The sequence below is a fragment of the Macaca nemestrina genome, chromosome 9 (genome assembly GCF_043159975.1).
Source record: "Macaca nemestrina isolate mMacNem1 chromosome 9, mMacNem.hap1, whole genome shotgun sequence".
In the NCBI taxonomy this organism is placed as follows: Eukaryota; Metazoa; Chordata; class Mammalia; order Primates; family Cercopithecidae; genus Macaca; species Macaca nemestrina.
This window is the reverse complement of record NC_092133.1, coordinates 69,101,394-69,123,682: the sequence shown is the minus strand read 5'-3', so window position 1 is coordinate 69,123,682 and position 22,289 is coordinate 69,101,394. Positions and strand designations below refer to the sequence as shown.

Below are 22,289 nucleotides of genomic sequence, written 5' to 3'. Positions count from 1 at the left end.
CCTTGCTGCCTCAGCATTTCTCGTTGATGCACTATAGCAAATCATTTGGAGGGACAACCTGAATGAAGCTCTGCCCTGTGTACTCTGCAACAATGCTCAAACCATTATCAAGAATGTTGGAAATGAAAGACAACAGCATGAAATTGAGAAGATAAAAAACTTTATCAGAGATTGTCTTTTTAAAACAACGACTTCAAAGTAAGAATATACATTGACTAATACATACAGATTTATTATTAAAACAAATATTTATTTCACATCAACTACCTGTCTCAAAAAATATGCCCCCTCATTTCTAGACCTTTTCTTTTGCTTGCCCCATAAAACCACGACACAATTCAAGAACAGCCTTTTTACCATAAAAGGCGCACCTCCTTTTACAAAATAAAGCAGATAGTTCCCAAATTGCAGACAATTCCAAACACACAGAAAAGAAACAATGAATTAATGCCAACAAATTTCCACCCACAGCTTTTCTGCACTTGAAACATCTGAGAATTTTAGTAACCCAGGCTTTTGTTGCAGCAGCTCAATTCCCCATGAGTTCACTGTATTGTGGCAGATGCTGCTCTGCATTTTGTACAAGACATGTTCATCTGTGTAATAAAACATTATTCTTCTCTGCCTTCTCTCAGGAAGTACAAAGGATTTTCCCAGGAATATGATAAACGAGGACATTACACACCAAAAAAGGAAAACTGGCTTTTTTGAAAGTCAAAACAGCATTCCTAGTCTAACTTTAAAAATGACATAATAAATTCCTCTTTCCTGTCCCCCAGAATATTCAGCAAAAAGTCTGTCAGTCAACAGAGGTTTAAATATATGAAATAGAGACAGAAATGCCAAAGTAGTTAAAAATGAATGAACCAGAACCACATGTATCAACTAAATAAGGTTTTTCTTGCTTTTTGTTTGTTTTTTTTAAGAAACACAGTCTTGGGCCGGGCGCGGTGGCTCATGCCTGTAATCCCAACACTTTGGGAGGCCGAGGCAGGCGGATCACGAGGTCAGGAGATGGAGACCATCCTGGCTAACAAGATGAAACCCCGTCTCTACTAAAAAATACAGAAAATTAGCCAGGAATGGTGGTAGGCGCCTATAGTCCCAGCTACTCGGGAGGTTGAGGCAGGGGAATGGCATGAACCCGGGAGGCAGAGCTTGCAGTGAGAGAAGACCGCGCCACTGCACTCCAGCCTGGGCGACACAGTGAGACTCTGTCTCAAAAAAAAAAAAAAAGAAAAGAAAAGAAACACAGTCTTGCTCTATCCCCAGGCTGGAGTGCAATGGCCCAATTATAGTTCATTGTAACCTCAAACTACTGGCCTCAAGTAATCCTCCCACCTCAGCCTCCCAAAGTGCTGGTATTACAAGTATGAGCCACTGTGCTGGCCTAATTTTTTTTTTTAAGTATTAAGAGAAAAAAAAAAAAAGGCCAGGCGTAGTGGCTCATGCCTGTAATTGCAGCACTTTGGAAGGCAGAGGCAGGCAGATCACTTGAGGTCAGGAGTTCAAGACTAGCCTGGCCAACATGGCGAAACTCCGTGTCTACTGAAAATACAAAAATTAGTTGTGTGTGGTGGCGCATGCCTATAGTCCCAGATACTCAGGAGGCTAAGGCAGGAGAATCACTTGAACCCAGGAAGCGGAGATCACAGTAAGCTGAGATCGCACCACTGCACTCCAGCCTGGGTGACAGAGGGAGACTCCATTCCAAAAAAAAAAAAAAAAAAAGATTTGCAGAAGGATACATACAGTGTAATTTTTTTTTTTTTTTTTTTTTTGAGACAGAGTTTTGCTCTTGTTGCCCAGGTGGAGCGCAGTGGCGTGATCTCGGCTCACTGAAACCTCTGCCTCCCGGGTTCAAGCAATTATCCTGCCTCAGCCTCCCGAAAAGATGGGATTATACACACACACACACACACACACACACACACACACACACAGAGAGAGAGCGCGAGAACGAGTGCAAAAGGATAAAGACACTCATGGGATGGTAAACACCAAATTTAAGAGAATGTTACTTTTGGGAGAAAGGTCTACGGAAGGGTACTTGGGGGCAGCAATTATAATCATAATATTCAATTTCTCATGCTAAAGGTTGTACATTATATTATTCTACTTTTTATACACATGACACACTTCATAATTTAAAAATAAAAGATTTTTGTCCTTGTACGTCTGATTGAACATAATGTAACTTCCTTATAAACGACCACCCCACCTCCACCAAAAAAGAAAAAAAAAAAAAAACCCTCAGGTGATGGAATGGCCCTTCCAAGTGAGCTCCTTTGACAGCATTCCCATCAGTTTACCTTCTGCCTTTTCTTCCACTAGTGTTATGACTTTCTAACACTGGCTGTGATGTGACCTTTGGATCCATAACTCAGGGTCTTGGCTTGTCTCTACTTTTCATCTTACACAGAATACCCATTTTAGGCAAGAAATCTATTATAGTTTCCTTTCATTTTCCACTTTTTCATGTTAAAAGCTCTAGAAATCATTAAAAAGAAAGCCATTAGCCGGGCGCTGTAGTTCACACCTGTAATCTCAGCACTTTGGGAGGCTGAGGGGGGCAGATCACGAGGTCAGGAGATCAAGACCATCCTGGCCAACATGGTGAAATCCCACCTCTACTAAAAAATACAAAAAATTAGCCAGGCGTGGTGGCGCATGCCTGTAGTCCCAGCTACTTGGGAGGCTGAGGCAGGAGAATTGCTTGAACCCGGAAGGTAGAGGTAGCAATGACCTGAGATCGCACCACTGCACTCCACCCTGGGTGACAGAGCGAGACTTCGTCTCCAAAACAAAACAAAACAAAACAGAAAGCCATTATATATTCAAAGTTCACCCAACTTTGTGGCAGTTGGCCACACTAAGAACTCGAATTCATTCTGAATCAAACACCAATGCAGGATGAGATATTAAACTTAAAGAAAGCACTGACTAGAGTTCAGCTCTCCATTAAGTAAATGAATATTCCAAAATTGTAATATGTTACACTAAAATTCTGTTTTACTATCTCAACTGTGCTTAGACAGCATTTTTAACGTTTAAGTCACAGCTGATAATAAAGAAAACAAGATTTCATTTTCTTTGGGTTTAAAACAATAAAGAAAGAAAACCAAACTATTAACACCTATATCTATATCTAGGCAGATATTCACACAAAGTATACCCTACGGGCCCTCTCAAAAAAGAAAAAAAACACCAGAAAATCAATTTTTCCTGTCTATTCAGCAAGTGTCTAGCATCAGCACTCACAGATGAGGAAAAAGGGGGAAAGAGAGAGAAACTAACAGATCAAGACAGATATAACCTGGTATTCTTCTGTTTACAAAAAATGTAATTGCATCCAAAGCAAGTGGAAAACCTTCAATCTTCTCATTAGGTTTTTACTATTTCTTCCATTCTACTCTATCTTTAAATACTTCTTTAAAGTATTCTGACATCTGTACTTTCTGTTTTAAAATGAAAAATAGTTTTTTATCACACTTGGCCACTTGCCACAGCCCTGCTTCATGGCAGCTATCAGAATTCTGGCAGTACAAAATACAGGATACAGTGGGGACAGAATGGAAATACACAAGATTAGTTCCAAAATAAACACTTCCAAAAATCTGCCTTCTTTGGAAATATATACATACAGAAAGAATCTACAGTTGGCAGCACCTCTTTGAAATAGTTCCTTTCTCTCTTCTGCAGTGTCCAGCATGGCCTACACTCCCACCAATCATGCCAGGTAGATGCCACTGTATCAATTTCTCAAATTTTTTTTTTTTTTTTAGAGATAGGGTTTCACTGTATCACCCAGGCTGGAGTACAGTGGTGCAATCAAAGTTTACCATAGCCTAGGCTCAAGCGATCCTCCTGCCTCAGTCTCCCAAAGTGCTGGGATTACAAGTGTGAGCCACTGAGCCTGGCCTCAAATTACTTTTAACATAATAGCTCTACAATCTTCTTTCATTACTATTTTTACTCAGCATTTTATTTAGTCCTGCTTGTTCAGCACAATCGGACCTGTTTTAAGAGTATTAGCTGCTACATGAATCAAAGAGAAGTCATTCCGTCTTGACATTCCCATAATTCCCATCACTGTAGTATCTGGGCACAGAGAACAAGATGATCTACAGCTGTGTTACCCACAGGGTTGAAGGATTTAGGAAATAGTTTCTAGGACTATTTGACTCTCATTCACCCAACATGGACTGAATGTCTATGTGACTGATACTACACTAGGCTCAGTTCACAGAGCTGGAAGAATTTAAGGGCTACTATGCCTATTGACTCCTGCAGGCAACTAATCACTTAAGGATTTCACACCTAGGATTCCTACAGTGTTACTACAAAATAAAACATTTTCTGCTTCAGGCTGGCAAGGTACAACTCAGAATTAATAAATTACTAGTACAGTCCCATCTTACTTCAGTACTCTGACCTTAACTGCTTTCTTCCTTCTCTCAACTCTCCAACTCTCTGGGCTTTCCACATCTTCACCTCTTCCTCCACTCCCTTCGGCAATTTGGATTAGAGAAAAGAAAACAAAGGTGAAAGATGAGACTACAGGCATAATGAACTGTTTAAGAGGAATACAAGGTAAATTGTTCATGAAGATGTCAGAAATAATTATGAAAACTGTCCTAAAGAGGAACTTGAAGGCTGTTTTTCTTCATTTCAAGCTCTTGGCCCTTGTGAGAATAAGCAAATATGTGATACCTGAGTTTATGATTTTACACAAGCCATCTAATGAAATAACATAATTAATTGTAAAGTACTGTATAAAAATACAACATGTTTTATAATTTTAAGGTTTTTTTTTTTTAACTGAACATGGTGGTGCGTGCCTGTAGTCACAGCTACTGAAGAAGCTGAGGCAGGAGGATCACTTTAGCCCAGGAGTTCAAGACCAGTCTGGACAACATAGTGAGACCCCCCACCTTAGAAAAATAAATAAAATAAAAATTAAAAGCCCTTTAGGTTCACCTAATCAAGCATCCTTATTTAACTGACAAAAATATTAAGACCAAAGGGGTTAAGTCACTTGTCCAAGATCAAATAACAAGTTAACAGAACAAATAGGAACAGACCCAGTTCCTATTATACCACTTGGCACCAAATTCTCTTCAATTTTGTTTTGGTGGGAAATACACACACACACACACACACACACCCCCCACCCCACTCACTACGACCACCTCTTCATTTATTTAACTATCTCAGAAAACTAATAATAAAAATATTTTGTGATGGTACAGCAATCCTTGGCTCCCATAAGATTTCAAAAGGCGAATCAGGTGCGGTGGCTCATGCCTGTAATCCCAGACTTTGGGAAGCCGAGGCGGGTGGATCACTTGAGGTCAGGAGTGCAAAACCAGCCTGGCCAAAAAGGTGAAATCCCACCTCTACTAAAAATGCAAAAATTAGCCAGGCGTGGTGGTGTGCGCCTATAATCCCAGCTACTCGGGAGGCTGAGGCAGAATAGCTAGAAATCGGGAGGCAGAGGTTACAGTGAGCCGAGACTCAACCACTGCCCTCCAGCATGGGCGACACGGCAAGACTCTGTCTCAAAAAAAAAAAAAAAAAAAAAAGATTTCAAAAGGCTCACCAATAGCATTACAAATATAATCTCTCTTCCGATAGAGAAGATATGGTAGTCCGGCCAGGTGCGGTGGCTCACACCTATAATCCCAGCACTTTGGGAGGCCGAAGCAGATGGATCACGTGAGGTCAGGAGTTCAAGACCAGCCTGGTCAATGTGGTAAAACCCCACCTCTACTAAAAATACAAAAATTAGCCAGGCATGGTGGCAAGTGCTTGTAGTCCCAGCTACTCAGGAGGCTGAGGCAGGAGAATCGCTTGAACCCAGGAGGTGGAGGTTTCAGTGAGCTGAGATTGTGCCACTGAACTCCAGCCTGGGCGACAGAGCAAGACTCTGTCTCAAAAAAAAAAAAAAAAAAAAAAAGACCAGAAGCAGTGGCTCATGCCTATAATCCCAGCACTTTGGGAGGCCAAGGCGGGCAGATCACGAGGTCAAGAGATGGAGACCATTCTGGCCAACATGGTGAAACCCTGCCTCTACTAAAAGTACAAAAATTAGCTGGATGTGGTGGCACACACCTGTAGTCACCAGCTACTTGGGAGGCTGAGAAAGAGAATCGCTAGAAACCCGTAGGCAGAGGTTGCAGTGAGCTGAGATCGCGCCACTGCACTCCAGCCTGGTGACAGAGCAAGACTGTCTCAAAAAAAAAAAAAAGAGATATTGCAACATCTCTAAAAACTTTCATAGTTATCAAAGAAATAAATACCTACACTTTTGTACTGTAATAACTAGAAAACCAAAGAATGTGTGTTGTCTAAAGCAATCTAGTAAGATACCTAGTCAATCAAAATGCTATAATCACTCCAAGTAACGTTTTCAATTATATATTTTTATACCTTCTGAGTCACTGGAGCAGCAGAAGCAGTAGAAATCTCATATATCTGTATTTCTAATGTGGAGGGGAAGGCTGGTACAATTTTACTACGAAAAGGTTTCATGCTTAGTAATGGCTACTTTAAAAAAAAAAAAAAAAAAGATAAGACCATCATACAATGCTCAATAGTCCCTAAAGGAGATCAAAACAAGTTAAGGCCATTAGAAAGCTCTTTATCAACTTATATATTATAGAAATGAAAAATTAAAGAGAATAAAGTCAAAGAAAATTACTCAAAAGTATTCTTCTAATTAACAAACATAAAATTCAGTTATAGCACAAAGCTTCAGAGAAGTATAATAAACAGAATATACCCTTTTTTTTTTTTTTTTGAGAAAGTCTTGCTCTGTTGCCCAGGCTGGAGTGCAGTGGCTCGATCTCAGCTCACTGCAACCTCCACCTCCTGGTTCAAGCGAGATACTCCTGCCTCAGCCTCCCAAGTAGCTGGGATTATAGGCATGTGCACCCACACCTAATTTTTTTTTTTTTGAGACAGAGTTTTGCTCTTCTTGCCCAGGCTGGAATGCAATAGCTCAATCTCAGCTCACTGCAACCTTCCCCTCCGGGTTCAGATGATTCTCCTGCCTCAGCCTCCCTAGTAGCTGGGATTACAGGCATGTGCCACCACACCCAGCTAATTTTTGTATTTTTAGTTGGGATGCGGTTTCTCCATGTTGGTCAAGCTGGTCTCAAACTCCTGACCTCAGGTGATCTGCCCGCCTCAGCCTCCCTTAAAGTGCTGGGATTACAGGCGTGAGCCACTGCACCCAGTCTTTTTTTTTTTTTTTTTTTTTTTGTATTTTTAGTAGAGACAGGGTTTCACCACGTTGTCCAGGCTGGTCTCGAACTCCTGACCCCAAGTGATCCACCCACCTCAGCCTCCCAAAGTGCTGGGATTACAGGCGTGAGCCACAGCGCCCAGCCCAGAATATGTCCTTTCAACAAATATTTTCATACTGCTATGCAAATCATTCAAATTCTATGGAACAGAGTAGGGGAAGCAGGCATATGAAAATAAGGTAGGCATCTGATTTTTGATATATAAATTTTAAAATAAATTTTTTTGCATGGCACATGTATACCTATGTAACAAATCTGTACATTCTGCACATGTATCCCAGAACTTAAAGTAAAATTTTTTTACAAAAATTTGTTTTGGCCAGGCACAGTGCCTCACATCTATAATCCCAGCACTTTGGGAGGCCAACGCAGGAGGATCACTAGAAGCCTGGAGTTTGAGACCAGTCTGGGCAACATAGCAAGACCCTCACCTCTACAAAAAATTTAAAAATTATGCAGGTGGCTGGGTGTGGAGGCTCATGCTTGTAATCCCAGCACTTTGGGAGGCTGAAGCGGGCAGATTACGAGGTCAGGAGTTCAAGATCAGCCTGGCCAACATGGTGAAACCCCATCTCTACTAAAAATACAAAAATTAGCTGGGCATGGTGGCGTGTCCATGTAATTCCAGCTACTGGGGAGGCTGAGGCAGGAGAACTGCTTGAACCAGGACCCAGGAGGCGGAGGTAGCAGTGAGTCGAGATCGTACCACTGCACTCCAGCCTGGGCTACAGAGCAAGACTCCATCTCAAAAAAAAAAAAAAAAATTATCCAAGCATGGCAGTGCATGCCTGTAGTCCCAGATACTAAGGAGGCTGGGGCAGGAGGATCCCTTCAGCTCAGGAGTTCGAGGCTACAGTGATTTATAATGGTGCCACTGGACTCTGGCCTGGGTGACAGAGGAAGACCTTGTCTTTAGAAAAGTTTTAATTTCATTTAAAATTTTTTTTTAAATCACAAATTTTAAATCAGGTCAAAACTTAAAATTGTAGCAGGTCAGCACAGTTTTAAATACAAAATTAGAGGCATAGAAAAAAAGCATATTTAACATGATTGTAAAAAGGAACACTCAGCGAAGGTCAAGAAATAAAGTTTCAGTGCCTGAGTAATAAAGTCAGACAGACCTTGAATTGAATGGCCTTTCTACTGGTAGTGATAGTCTACATTCAATCACCAAGTTCTATCAGTTCTACTTCCTAAATCTCTCTTCTCTCTATTTCCTTTTCTCTATCTACAATGCTACTGTCCTAGTTCAGGCATCTTTTCCTTGGTTCAGTGAGACGCTCCTTACTGGTCCTTCTACCTCTCTGATCCCATTCTTTCCAGCCAGCCTTCATACTGCTGCCAGCATTACCTACCTGATCATCTGATTCTCCCACTTGAAATTCTTCAGAGGCTCACCTATGGGCAAGTAGTATTTTTTCAAACTGTGGCTTAAGATGTAAAATCAACTTAGGTCTCAACCAGTATTTCTTTAACAAAACAGAACAGAAACTATATAAAATACATAGTAAAAATATTATTTCATGAAACTTTTCTTTAGGTATTTTTTTCTTTTTTTGAGACAGAGTCTTGCTGTCACCCAGACTGAAATGCAGTGATTTCTGCTCACTGCAGCCTTCGCCTCCTGGGTTCAAGCAATTCTCATGTCTCAGCCTCTGGAGTAGCTGGGATTACAGGTGTATGCCACCATGCTAGGCTAATTTTTGTATTAGGTTGGTTTCACCATGTTGCCCAGTCTGGTCTCAAACTCCTGGCCTCAAGTGATCTGCCTGCCTCCACCTCCTCAAGTACTGGGATTACAGGCGTGAGCCACCATGCCCAGACACTTTTCTTTAGTTTTATGTGTGTACAATGCATACACATAACTGGGTCACAGTGTAAAATGTACTTCTACTGTGGGTTGAGTTAAAAACAAAACATAAAAACTCTGACCTACAGAATAAAATTTCAATTTCTTCAGAAGTCCCTTCATAGTCTGATCCCTCATCATAGAAACAGCGGTTAAGAGACAGGATCTGAAGCCACTGTTTGGGTTTATATGCTAGGTGTGACATCTGCTAGCTGTGTGATCATGGGTAAGTCATTTACGGCGTGTCACTTAGCAGCTGTGACCCTGGGCAAATCATTTAACTCAGTAGGTAACTTAGTTTCACTACCTATAAAATGAGGATAAAAACAGTACCTCATAGTGTATCACAAGAATTAAATGAGATAATCTACGTGAAATTCTTGGCACACGATATACTTGAAAAATACTATCATTGGCATAACTACTATTGTCCAGCCTAATCTCCAGCTATTCTTGCCCATACTCCAGTTGTAACAAACCAATGCCTGCTTCTCAAATACATCTTACTCACTCATGAGGTCATGTCAGATTGGTGCTGCCGGAATGCTGACCATGCTTTTCCGGTCACATTATATTTCCAAATGTTTGCTTTTTTGTTGTTGTTCTTTTTTTGAGACAGTTTCGCTCTTGTTGCCCAGGCTGGAGTGCAATGGCGCCATGTCGGCTCACTGCAACCTCTGCCTCCAGGTTCAAGTGATTCTCCTGCCTCAGCCTCCTGAGTAGCTGGGATTACAGGCACACACCACCATGCCAATTTTTGTATTTTTTTAGTAGGGACGGGGTTTCCCCATGTTGGCCAGGCTGGTCTTGAGCTCCTGACCTCAGGTGACCCACTCGCCTCAGCCTCCCAAAGTGTTGGGATTACAGGCCTGAACTACTGTGCCTGGCCCGAAATGTTTCCTCTTAAGCAAGACCTCTTCTGTGAAGCCTTCCTCAGCTCTCACAGGTAGGTCCTAAGTGCTCCCGCTTAACCTTCTTTAGGAAAAAAAAAGGAGCACAGCCACTTATAGTCTGTTTCTACAATGTCTCCTGGCCAGACTGTGAACTCTTTTACGACCAGCACAAAGGCATTTCTCTCTCCAATGCTCACGGCAGTGCCTCATAAAATGCAGGAGTTCCACAGATATTTTCTGAATATCTCCAAGTTACCAAACCTTTCTAAGTCTTCATTTTCCATCTGTACAATGGGAATACTATTTTGCCAGAAGGACTGTTGTAGAGTACTCTAGAGAATGTTATAAAAGCATCTGGTATAGAAGCAACTCAATAATTACCAGGTTTACTGGGTGGGACTTATTTTTTCTTTTTCTTTTTTTTTTTTTTTTTTTTGAGACACAGTCTTGCTCTGTCACCCACGATGGAGTGCAGTGGTATGAACTCGGGTCACTGCAACCTCTGCCTCCCAGGTTCCAGCAATTCTCCTGCCTCAGCCTTCCAAGTGGCTGGAATTACGGCGCCCCCCACCATGACTGGCTAAACTTTTTTTGTTGTTTTTTTGTTTTTTGTATTTTTAATAGAGATGGGGGGGGCTTCACTATGTTGGCCAGGCTGGTCTTGAACTCCCGACCTCAGGTGATTCCCCCATCTCGGTATCCCAAAAGGCTGGAATTACAGGCACGAGCCACAGCACCCAGCTGGGTGGAATAATTTAGAAATCCAAACTAAATTAGGAATATCTCCAAGAGGCAAATATCTCAGACCTCTAACAGCTAACACCTGGAGGGGAGGGTGAGGAAAGAGATTTAAGAAAGGTAATCAGTGGGAAGGATGTCAAGATCTCTTGAAGGAAAACAGCAGTAGATGCTTGAGGAAGAACATGCTAAAGGAGCAGAAATGAAAAGGAAGGATGACCCACACTGACCCCCAGAACAGTACAGTTTTCATTCTAGCCAGACTTAGGCTTAAATCCAAAACATGTGTCCTGGCTTTCAGTGCATCCCTAGCACTAAACCAGTTTATGACACTTAAACTATACAACTGGGATAATACCTCTCATAGGGTTATGGTAAAAAATTAAATGAAGTAACAATGTCCTCAGGTCTTAGATGGTTTCTTCTATGTCTATTCCTCTATCTGTAGAAACCAAGTGGTTCAAGCTAATCTATATGCTCTCTTATTATCTGACAACTTATCAGTCACACTAACTTTCTCTGAACTAAAGTTTAAAGCAGATATTATTAATACAGTGCTCTTAAACATCCTCTAACATTACTTACCATAGAAAAGAGGTACAAAGTAGGCCTGTCTCAGCAGGCAAAAAAGAAGTTTAAATGATACTGATACCTACAAGGCAGTAGAGTTCAGGACTGTACATTTCTAACTGTCTTCTACACAGTCTCAAACACCTAATGGACTCCTCAGCAATTTTCTGATGATTATTACAAACACTCCCCAAACAATAAAGTGGAAAATAAATAGCAAGAAAAAATACATAAAAACTGAAAACTTTAGGAATAAAGCATAAAAATTAATACTCTTCTGGATTAATAAATAGTATTAACGTCATTAAAGAACATTTGGAAAAGGCTCATATCTTTGAGATGTCAAAATGCAATGTCATATCATCAAATTATTCCAGAACTGCATTAGAAAAAGTTCACCTTTAGCATGCTTTAGACCCAATTGGTGATAAAATTTATGAAGCTATATTTTTATCAATATAAAAGATTCAAGTGTGTACACAGTTTATGAACCAATAATTCACTAAACTTATTAAAATTAATTTGCTTGAAGTCAACTTTCATTTTTACACAGGCTAACTGCAAGCATTTAACAAAGTGCAATGAAATAAATGCATTGTTTCCCTTTTGTGTTCAACCTACAGAGGAAAGATTTTTTAACAGTTATTATCAAGCTTAATCTAAATCAGAGGGTAATTATTTGAGACTGACTTTGAAGTTAGGTACTTTAAGAATTTGGCCGGGCACAGTGGCTCACACCTTGTAATCCCAACATTTTCAAAGGCTGAAGTGGGGGGGATCACCTGAAGCCAGGAGTTCAAGACCAGCCTGGCCAACATGGTGAAATCCTGTCTCTAACAAAAATACAAAAAATCAGTCCAGCGTGGTGGCAGGTGCCTGTAATCCCTGCTACTCAGGAGGCTGGGACAGGAGAATCACTTGAACTCTGGGGGCAGAGGCTGCAGTGAGCCAAGATCACACCATTGCACTCCAGCCTGGGCAACAAGAGCAAAACTCCATCTCGAAAAAAAAAAGAATTTGACCCCAATCCACTTTTTAGAACCACTCTCAGCTTAAGTGTTTTAAATGAAACAAAGAATTATGTAATTTAGTAGGAAAACTAATTGAACAGGAAAATCAGAGGATGCGTGACCCATTTCCAGTTCTGTATTAACATGCTGAGCTACTAAGAAAAAAACCATTTCGGCTGGGCGCAGAGGCTCACACCTGTAATCCCAGCACTTTGGGAGGCCAAGACGCGCAGATCACCTAAGGTAAGTAGTTCGAGACCACCCTAACCAACATGGTGAAACCCCATCTCTACTAAAAATACAAAACTCGGCAGGGGGCAGTGGTGCACACCTGTAGTACCAGGCACTCAGGAGGCTGGGGCAGCAGAATCACTTGAACCCGGGAGACAGATTGCAGAGAGCCGAGATAGCACCACTGCACTCCAGCATGGACGACAGAGTGACTCCATCTCAAAAAAAACAAAAAGCCATTTCACTGCTCATACTCTTGTTCCCTCAATATAAGGTCTTACTGAACTCTAAACACTAAGATTCTTTTTTTTCCTTTTTTCGGGACGGAGTATTGCTCTGTCACCCAGGCTGGAGTGCACTGGCGTGATCTCGGCTCACTGCAACCTCCATCTCCCAGGTTCAAGCAATTCTCCTGCCTCAGCCTCCTGAGTAGCAGGGATTACAGGTGCGCGCCACCACACCCGGCTCATTTTTCTGTATTTTTAGTAGAGACGGGGTTTCACCATGTTGGTCAGGCTGGTCTCAAATTCCTGACCTCGTGATCCGCCCACCTCGGCCTCGCAAAATGCTGGGATTACAGGCATGAGCCACCGTGCCCAGCCAACTCTTAAGATTCTTTAAAGTGCACAACTTCCACAGTAACATCTTAGTTTTCCTAACATGTTATCCTAGTAATTCTAATATATCCACGAGCCATGGTACGGCATTAATCAAAGAATAAAGGGTTCGGGCATGGTGGTTCACCCTCTAATCCCAGTACTTTGGGAGGCCAAGGCAGGAGGACTGCCTGAGCCAAGGAGTTCGAGACCAACCTGGGCAACATAGTGAGACTTCATCTCTACAAAAAATGTAAAAATTAGCCCAGTGTGATGACTTGTGCCTATAGTCCTAGCTATTCAAAAGGCTGAGGTTGGAGGATCACTTGAGCTCAGGAGTTCAAGGCTACAGTGAGCCATGATCACACTACTATATTCCAGTCTGGGTGACAGAGTGAGACCGTGTCTCAAAAAAAAGAATAAAGGGCTGAGCATGGTAGCTCACGCCTGTAATATCAGCACTCTGGGAGGCCGAGGCAGGCCAATCACCTGAGGTCAGGAGTTCAAGACCAGCCTGGCCAACATGGTGAAACCCCGTCACTACTAACAATACAAAAATTAGCTGGGCGTGGTAGCACGTGCCTTTAGCCCCATCTACTCGGGAGGCTAAGGCAGAAGAATTGCTTGAACCCGAGAGGCAGAGGTTGCAGTGAGTCAAGATTGCGCCACTGTACTCCAGCCTGGGCGACAGAGTGAGGCTCTGTCTGAAAAAAAGGATAGAAGATTCAAAGGCTGACTATTAGCCTTTGAATCCTCTATTCTAACAGCTATCCTGAGATATTAAAAGGTAATCTTGACCTTAATCACAGGAAAACAAACAGTAATTTTTAAGAAAATCTATAGGGATGCAAAGCTAAAACGTAAGAAGAAAAAACATCCAAGCGGTTGATAGCAAATCATTTTTTTAGGGCTGCCTCATGTTTGAAGTTGAAATCAAATAGCATTTCATTGATAACATCATCTGAATGATTTCCTACCAATGTATTGCCTTTGACTTACACCACTCTTGATGCTGTATTTTCTATTTAGATTTCATGTTAAAGAAAAGAGTTACATGAAGCATAAAGAAAAGCCACTTGGAACTTAGAAAAGTTCAAATAATCAGAATTTTAAGATATCCAAGATCATTTATTCAGATATTTTATGAGTTTTAAAATAAGCAAGATTTTGTGCTGGATGTGGTAGTTCATGCCTGTAATCCCAGCACTCTGGGAGGCTAAAGTGAGAGGATCTATTGAAGCCAGGAGTTAAGAAACCAGCCTGGGCAACATAGCAAGACTGTTTCTAAAAAAAAAAAAAAAGTCTTTTTATGAGCTAGGCAGGGTGACACATGCCTATATACACAGCTACTCAGGAGGCTGAAATGGGAGGACTGCTTAAGCCCAGGAGTAGAGGGCTCCAGCAAGCTACGACCACACCACTGCACTGTAGCCTGGTTAAGAGAACAAGACTGTCTCTAAAAAATATATTAAAAAAAAAAAAAAAAGAATGGTTGCTTCCTTAAAAATAAAAGAAGTCGGCCAGGCGCGGTGGCTCACACCTGTAATCCCAACACTTTGGGAGGCCGAGGTGGGTGGATCACGAGGTGAGGAGTTCAAGACTAGCCTGACCAACATGGTAAAACCCCGCCTCTACTAAAAATACAAAAAAATTAGGCAGGTGTGGTGGTGCGCGCCTGTAATCCCAGTACTCGGGAGGCTGAGGCAAGAGAATCACTTGAACCCGGGAGACGGAGGTTGGAGTGAGCCGAGATCATCCCACTGCACTCCAGCCTGGGCAACAGAGTGAGACTCTGTCTCAAAAAAAAAAAAATAGAAGATGTCTGGCCTGGGTGCAGTGGCTCATGCCTTTTATCTCTGCACTTTGGGAGGCCGAGGCGGGTGGGTTACCCGAGGCCAGGAGCTCGAGACCAGCTTGGCCAACATGGCAAAACCCCGTCTCTACTAAAAATACAAAAATTAGCCAGGCATGGTGGCACGCACCTATAAGCCCAGCTACTTGGGAGGCTGAGACAGGAAAATCACTTGAACCTAGGAGGTGGAGGCTGCAGTGAGCAGAGATCACGCCACTGCACTCCAGCCTGGGCAACAGAGCAAGATTCCATCTAAAAAAAATAAATATATAGAAGTCTGTTCTTAAACATATTTATCCAGAACTCTCAAAATCTTAATATAGAATAAACCAACAAATGTGGAATCTGATTCAAACATATATTTGTAATAATCTGGGTAATTACTATACTTTTGCTGGCTATTGTCAGAAAGCTAGTGACCACTGCTGAGCTACTCCAGTGGTACCAACTCTTTCCATCAATCCACCATAAAGAAGTGTAATATATAACCAAAGACAGTACTGGCAATACTAAGCTTAAAGCAATTCTCCAAATGTGGTTACCTAAGGAAGGCTATTAAGCAAGCCAAACCGGGGGTAGGGGGATAGGAAGAGGAGATAAAGGGCATATCTTTTCCCCAGCAAGCAGAAAAAGGGGTACATAGCTAATTAATGCTTGTCTGAGTGTCACCTATGTACCCAGCATTGTGCTAGAGTCTATGAGCCACAAAGGTAATAAGATACACATCATTGCTTTATCTCCCCAGTAAGATCAGATGCCCACAAATAAAACATTTAGAAAACATGTCGGTGTCAATCTGTGTCCTAAAGATAATAAATCTCATCAGAATTCAGAGAGGACAGAATAAAAATAGAAAAGGGTTAAGAATCAGGAATTACACAAATCAAGATTCAAACTAGGAATTTTTTTTTCTCTACACATTTAGAGAAATTTTTCTAGTAATGAACTATAGAAATTATCCCTGAAAGTATCATCTTCACACTAGGAATTCTTGAATCCATCTCCATTTAAAGGAATTTTAGGCCAGATGCAGTGGCTTACGCATATAATACTAGCTCTTTGGGAGGATGAGTCCAGGAGTTCGAGACCAGCCTGGTAGAAATACCCTGTCTCTATCAAAAAAAAAAAAAATTTTTTTTTTGAGATGGAGTTTCGCTCTTTCGCCCAGGCTGGAGTGCAGTGGCATGATCTTGGTTCACTATAACCTCCACTTTCTAGTTTCAAGTGATTCTCCTGCCTCAGCCTCCCGAGTAGCTGGGACTACAGGCACCTGCCACCATGTCCGGCTAATTTTTGCATTTTTAGGAGAGACGGGGTTTCACCATGTTGGCCAGGCTGGTCTCCAACTCCTGACCTCCTGATCTGCCCACCTCAGCCTCCCTAGTTGCTGGGATTACAGGTGTGAGCCACCGTGCCCAGCCAAAAAAAATTTTTTTAATTAGCTGGGCACGGTGGTGCACATTACTTGGGGAGGCCGAGGTGGGAGGACAGCTTGAGTCCAGGAGTTCAAGATTGCAGTGAGCTGTGATAGTGTCAATGAATTCCAGCCTAGGTGAGAAAGCGAGACCTTGTATCAAAAAAAAAAAGTAAAGGAATTTTAATCCTTGGTCTGTTCGTAACCACAAACATAACTTAACAGTCACTTTCCTCAGTTTATTAGGTTTCCTCACGTGTAAAGTGAGAATGTTAGATTCAAAGGGAATTGTACATCACAGTCTGTAACCTGAAATGAACCTTAGAGGCTAGAGGAGTGATTGGGGTGATAAAGGCTGAAATTCAGCTACAAAAAATCCATAAAGGTTTAGTATGGATGTATGGGACAGTGCAGAGACTAGCTTAAGTACAACAGAGTATTTGTGCTGGGATGAATCTGGCATAAGATTGGGCCAGACCATGAGGAACTCAATTAAAGAATTAGGACCTGCCTCTGTATCAGGCAATGTAACCTGTTAAAACTTTCAGGTTAAGCTGAAACAATGTCACTGCCAAAAGAACTGTGATGTGTAAAGTAGAGCAAGTCAGTCACAAACTGTAACAGGACAATGACAGACTTAAGTAAAAGATGTAGTAATTCAGCATAGCCGTTAACTGCTAGAAAATGCCAACAGTGGGGCTGTCATAATCAGACATGAAACAGTTTGTTTTAGCAATGGAATTACACAGCTCACAGTGAAAGGCAGTTCCTCTTCGAAGAACCATCCTTAAAAATAGCAGCCACCTTCACTAACCATACAGAAAAGCAGGCAACAAACATTTTACATCAGTTTTGGTTACAGTCACAAGCTGGAGAGAAGGAAAAAAATTACACTAGATGGTGCTAAAAATATTGAATAAGCCCCTGTACCTTTACTCTTATTTACTCAGTTGAAAGATATAATGGAGAAGGGGGAGGGGACGAACTAAGTTTATAACCTCATAATTGCACTTACCAACTAGCTGAGCTACTGTATTGCTTTGGACTCATTCTCGAAACTTGGAAAACATGAATTTCTCACTCAAAAAATTAGGCAATGCTGTAACTGGTTATGCCCCCCGGTTGTAATTTACTATACCATACAGCAGAACAAAAGTGGCACAAACTGGACTTGTGATCCAGACCAATGCAGACTGCCATCTGCTGCACATACACAGGATGTCTCCCAAGCAAGATTCAACCTTAGTGTCTCTCAGGGAACTTTACCAGAACATCTATCCTTTCTGGTAAGCTGTTTGCTTGCATATTCACCTAATATATGTACTCAAATCAACCCTACTTACAGGAGAATTCCCCTTCATGGGGTTTTGAAATAGCAATACTTTCCTAACAGACAATAGGACATTTTACAAGGTAGTAAAGAGATGTAAAGCAGCATTTGCACTTTACAATAAAAGGAACACAATAAGGGGTGAGTCTATCTCAGATGAATGGGAGTCCTAAAACTGTTACGTATTAGCTAACATAACCTTGGCCAAGCCTCTCTCTGTTCAGGGTCTCAGTATCTTCTAAATGGAATGTCTTGTAAGGAATCACAGACTATCCTATGGAAACAGCTGTATATATGATGGCTTCAGAAGAATTGTAGAAAAATAAAAAGTCTGTTTATATATTTTAAATAATCAGGTTCGATTTTTTTCAAAATCTTACAATTCTAAATTCATGTACAAGTCACCATTCCCATAACATTCCTGCCTTTTAGAAATAACATTTCATTTTAATTGTGCTTTCAGTTACAAATTCAGCACTTCATTTTTACCCACCCTAGAATAGCACAGAGAACACCTTCATGAAGCATCCCCACAAGGGAGACACTCACAGCCTGACAAATTTGCATAATGGAAAATATACAAGGCACAAATTTTTAAAAATGCTAAATGAATATCACACCCAAACAGTCTTAAAAACTGTGCAAAGTCAGAAGATGTCTTATTAAAATATGGACTTAAGGACAACTTGGGAAGCCTTTAAATAGTTCGAGGAAAAGGGGAATGCAATCAAAATTTGGGGTGGCCTTATGTTTTTAAGAGAACAAAACACATAACTGGAGGCTACGAAACAAGCAAATTAAATTGAACTGTGGAAAAGCTCGGCTCTCACCCAAAAGCTTCAGCAAAGCAATATGCCAGTATGCCAAATAAAAAGAGGTACAATCTTCTCACAAGAATGAGGATAGAGTCCATACCTATGACTAATAATAATAATACCACCTTGCTTGTGCAGAGCATTAGGTCTTTTCATAGCTCTTTCAGACACTTGATTCTGATGTTGTCATTGGCCTTAGGAGTATCCTCTCTGAAGAGCTCCAGTTCAGTTTCCTCTTAAGAGCTATGATCAGAACAAGGCAGGTGATGTGTTTATTGAGGGTTGAAGGTACTATTGTAGTTTCTCCTATCAGGCTGTTTACAGTGATCCTCTAATAACCACACTATACAACTCAGCCCCAGGAAATAAAACCTACATTCTTTCCCTCAGAGGTGGCCAGAGACCAACACATACAGGTCTAGAAAGTCCAAGGGAAGGAAACCTCCTGACTTGTTAGGCTAAGAACTCCATGCCAAATTCATCTCTTGCAACTGAAAAAAGAAATCTCTCTCACACTCTGTCTCTCTCTCTTACACACACACACTCACCCAAGAGTGTTCAAACAGAAATCCTCTTTTTCTGCCAGCCAATGAAACCTAGCAACAACTGGTTAATACAACCACCAAATCTCTGCCTCTGTCAATAACTTGTCATATTCGCTTCTCCTGTGCCTGCTGCCCACCGTCCCGCTCAGGCACGCGTGAACACGCTTAAACAGTAACCCTCGAAAGGACCCCCAAAAGCACCTTTAAGAACCCGAGAGTATGGAGCTTGCCTCCTGAAGCAATGCAGCATCCATCTCGAGGGAGCTGGTTCCCCCTGCACACACACACACACACACACAGGAAGTCACAGAGGGGGATAAACTTTGATTTTCCTTCTTGCCCGACCCCTCCGGGACGAGAGAGGACGAGGGGCGGCCCCGCCGGGGTCCTGGGCTGCTCTCCGGGGCAGCTCCCAGCAGCATGGCACTGCCACTCTCCTGGCACACACAAGGCGGCCGCGGCAACTCAGGACTCCCCAACCCGCCCAGAGGAGGAGGGAAAGGGGACAACTTCCACCGGGCTCCGTTCGGGAGCCTTGGGGCAGGGCTGTTAAGAACGAAGAAGGGAGGGACCGAGATTGGGGGTGGGTCGGGGAGAGGTTCAAGTCCCGTGCCTTCCCCGCCCTGGTGTCCCCAGTCCTGCGGGAACATCCCCGCCGTCGCCCCTCCTCCTCCTCTAGGCTTCCTCCCGCCCGCCCTCCCTTCCTGGTCGCCGCCGCAGGCGCCTGAAGGGCACGGCGGCTCCTCGGTGCCCGGCAACCTCGGGAGCGGCCGGGAGTTGAGGTAACTCGCCTGCTGCCCCGGCGGCCTGCCCGCCGGCGGCTCCCACACGCCAGCGCCGCCCCGCCCTCCCCGGAGCCTCCGGGCGCGCTCGCTCACCGTCCGGTGGTGCTGCTGCTGCCGGTGGCGGCTGACGCCCAGCCCAGGGAAGCAGCCGGCAGTCAGCGCCCCGCAGCCGCCGGCGCCCCCGCCGCCGCAGCCCCGAGAGGAGAGGAGCAGCAGGAGCGATCTACCTGCGGCGGCCGCCATCTCTCAACTGGAAACGGCGCCGACCCAGGCAGCGCAGCGGACGGTCGGGGCGGAGCTAAGATCCGCCACTCACCGACGCCGAGCCAACTAACGCCCTTGACTGAGTTGATGAGGCGGGGCTTCCTGCAAGGCCCAATCGACAGGCGAGAGAACCACATTGGAAACTGCCTGTCACTTCCAGAGTTACCTATAGTGGGACATAGTCAATTACGGGCAAATTCTAGGGAACCGGTAATTGGCACCCAAGCCCGTGAAAATAACAGCAATAGAGATGGCATGTTCGGTTCAGCTAATCTTCACCAACGGTAGAACTATGATAAGGGTAACGGGGGATATAGATATTTGTGAAAAGCTTTGTTCTGAGTTCTAAGTCAGTGTTCTAAGTTGGCAAAATAGGCACCAAATAACCATTAACTGTATGCTGTAACTCTCAACTACACGCCCAGAGTTATCATTAATAACTGATAATATTTAGATATGCTGAAATTAACCCTGCATCACGGAGTGATCTAATGACTGTGATGTGTAGCATAGTATAGGAGGGGTAGAACGATTACAATATCAAAGTCCCAGAATGAGTACATGCCATCAGAGTGAATTAACAGACCTGTATACATCTCAAATACCCAATTCATTTTTACAGCACCTTTATACTGATATTCTTACACTCTCCAGAAACAGCACTACTTTACCTTGTGTGCATTTACAGAAACAGAACGCAGTAATAACGTCATAAAAAATCATATTACGGGCGCGGTGGCTCACGCCTGTAATCCCAGCACTTTGGGAGGCCGAGGCGGGCGGATCACGAGGTCAGGAGATGGAGACCATCCTGGCTAACACAGTGAAACTCCGTCTCTACTAAAAAATACAAAAAATTAGCCGGGCGTGGTGGTGGGCGCTCGTAGTCCCAGCTATTCGGGAGGCTGAGGCAGGAGAATGGCGTGAACCCGGGAGGCGGAGCTTGCAGTGAGCCGAGATCGCACTACTGCACTCCAGCCTGGGCGACAGAGAGAGACTCCCTCTCAAAAAAAAAAAAAAAAAAAAAAAAAAAAATCATGTAAAAGGCTATTTTAATGATGTTTCATAAATTTGCCACAATAGCTCTCAGAATACACTTTGGAATAACAATCACTTTCTCGCGAAAAATACTTCTTTCCACTTAAACTCACAATGAGGGCTCCTTGAATACTGCCTAAGAAAAATTTTGGGTCCTGAATTTCCTTAAAAGAGGATTTCCTTGCTATCTGTTTATTATTATGAGCTGATTAAATTCTCACACCTCTTTTTAAAATCTGGAGCAGGAAAATAGTTCGGGAAGCAAATACAAGCATTATTTTAAATTTTGGAAAACATCTTTGTAGTGTATAGCCTTAGATGATAAATTTAAAACCAAAACAAAACACACACATAAATACGAAGAAAATATTATCACTTGTTCTAAGAATATTCTTTAAAGTTTGACTGAAATGGTACCTTCTTGGCCAAGAATAGCTTAAAAATTACGTGGAAGTTTTTGTTTGTTTAATCCTTATGCCCCACCTACCCCAAAACAGTGAGATGATTGGCTTCTCCGGGTGAGATATCACGTCACTCACCCAAAAGGTTTTTTACCCAACAAGTGGAACTTGAGACCTCAAGAATGAGCCCCCATTCAACAGCTGCACACAGTAATCCCCCTCATTGGAAATCCATGACATTCCTGGAACAATTTCCCTTGCAATCATTTTCCACCCATCTATATTTATCCCAACTGCTTTTGATGTACTTACCCATACTGTGTCATTTTCTCTCTCACCCCTTCACACCTTCTTACAAAGATCACCATGGATTTTAGTTTTGTTTTTATTTTCTGTGCCTTCACCAGATCTAGCTATGAATCAGGATTGCTCCTTTCATTTCCACTTTCCACTTTAAGAAATTTTACTAGAATTGCCTTTACTCTATTTTTCCAAGTATGAACATTAGATGTGCATCCTGCAGTGAGATTTACTCATGTGCATTAGCAAAAGAACTAAGTAAATAATATTTTTAAGTACACAAACATGAAACTGGAGGTATTAGCAAAAGTTTTCTTCCTACCTATTTACCAAAATATGTCATCTTTT

At 42.5% G+C, this 22,289-nt stretch overlaps 1 protein-coding gene and 1 pseudogene across 3 annotated transcripts in view; both read right to left on the bottom strand.

The window, feature by feature from the left end:
- Positions 1-20,432, bottom strand: part of LOC105466039 (mitochondrial calcium uniporter) — a 206,120-nt gene extending 185,688 nt beyond the window's left edge. Inside the window, exon 1 of one of the 3 annotated variants that reach the window (XM_011714863.3) lies at positions 20,032-20,432. In XM_011714863.3, the coding sequence (XP_011713165.1) occupies positions 20,032-20,181 (150 nt within the window). In that variant the 5' untranslated portion in view covers positions 20,182-20,432. Of the gene's footprint in view, positions 1-4,435; positions 5,126-20,031 lie in introns of those variants that run through there. The other 2 variants (XM_011714865.3, XM_011714862.2) reach the window with 2 other exon arrangements.
- Positions 15,944-16,026, bottom strand: LOC112423930 (small nucleolar RNA U3; annotated as a pseudogene).
- Positions 20,433-22,289: the final 1,857 nt, after the last annotated feature.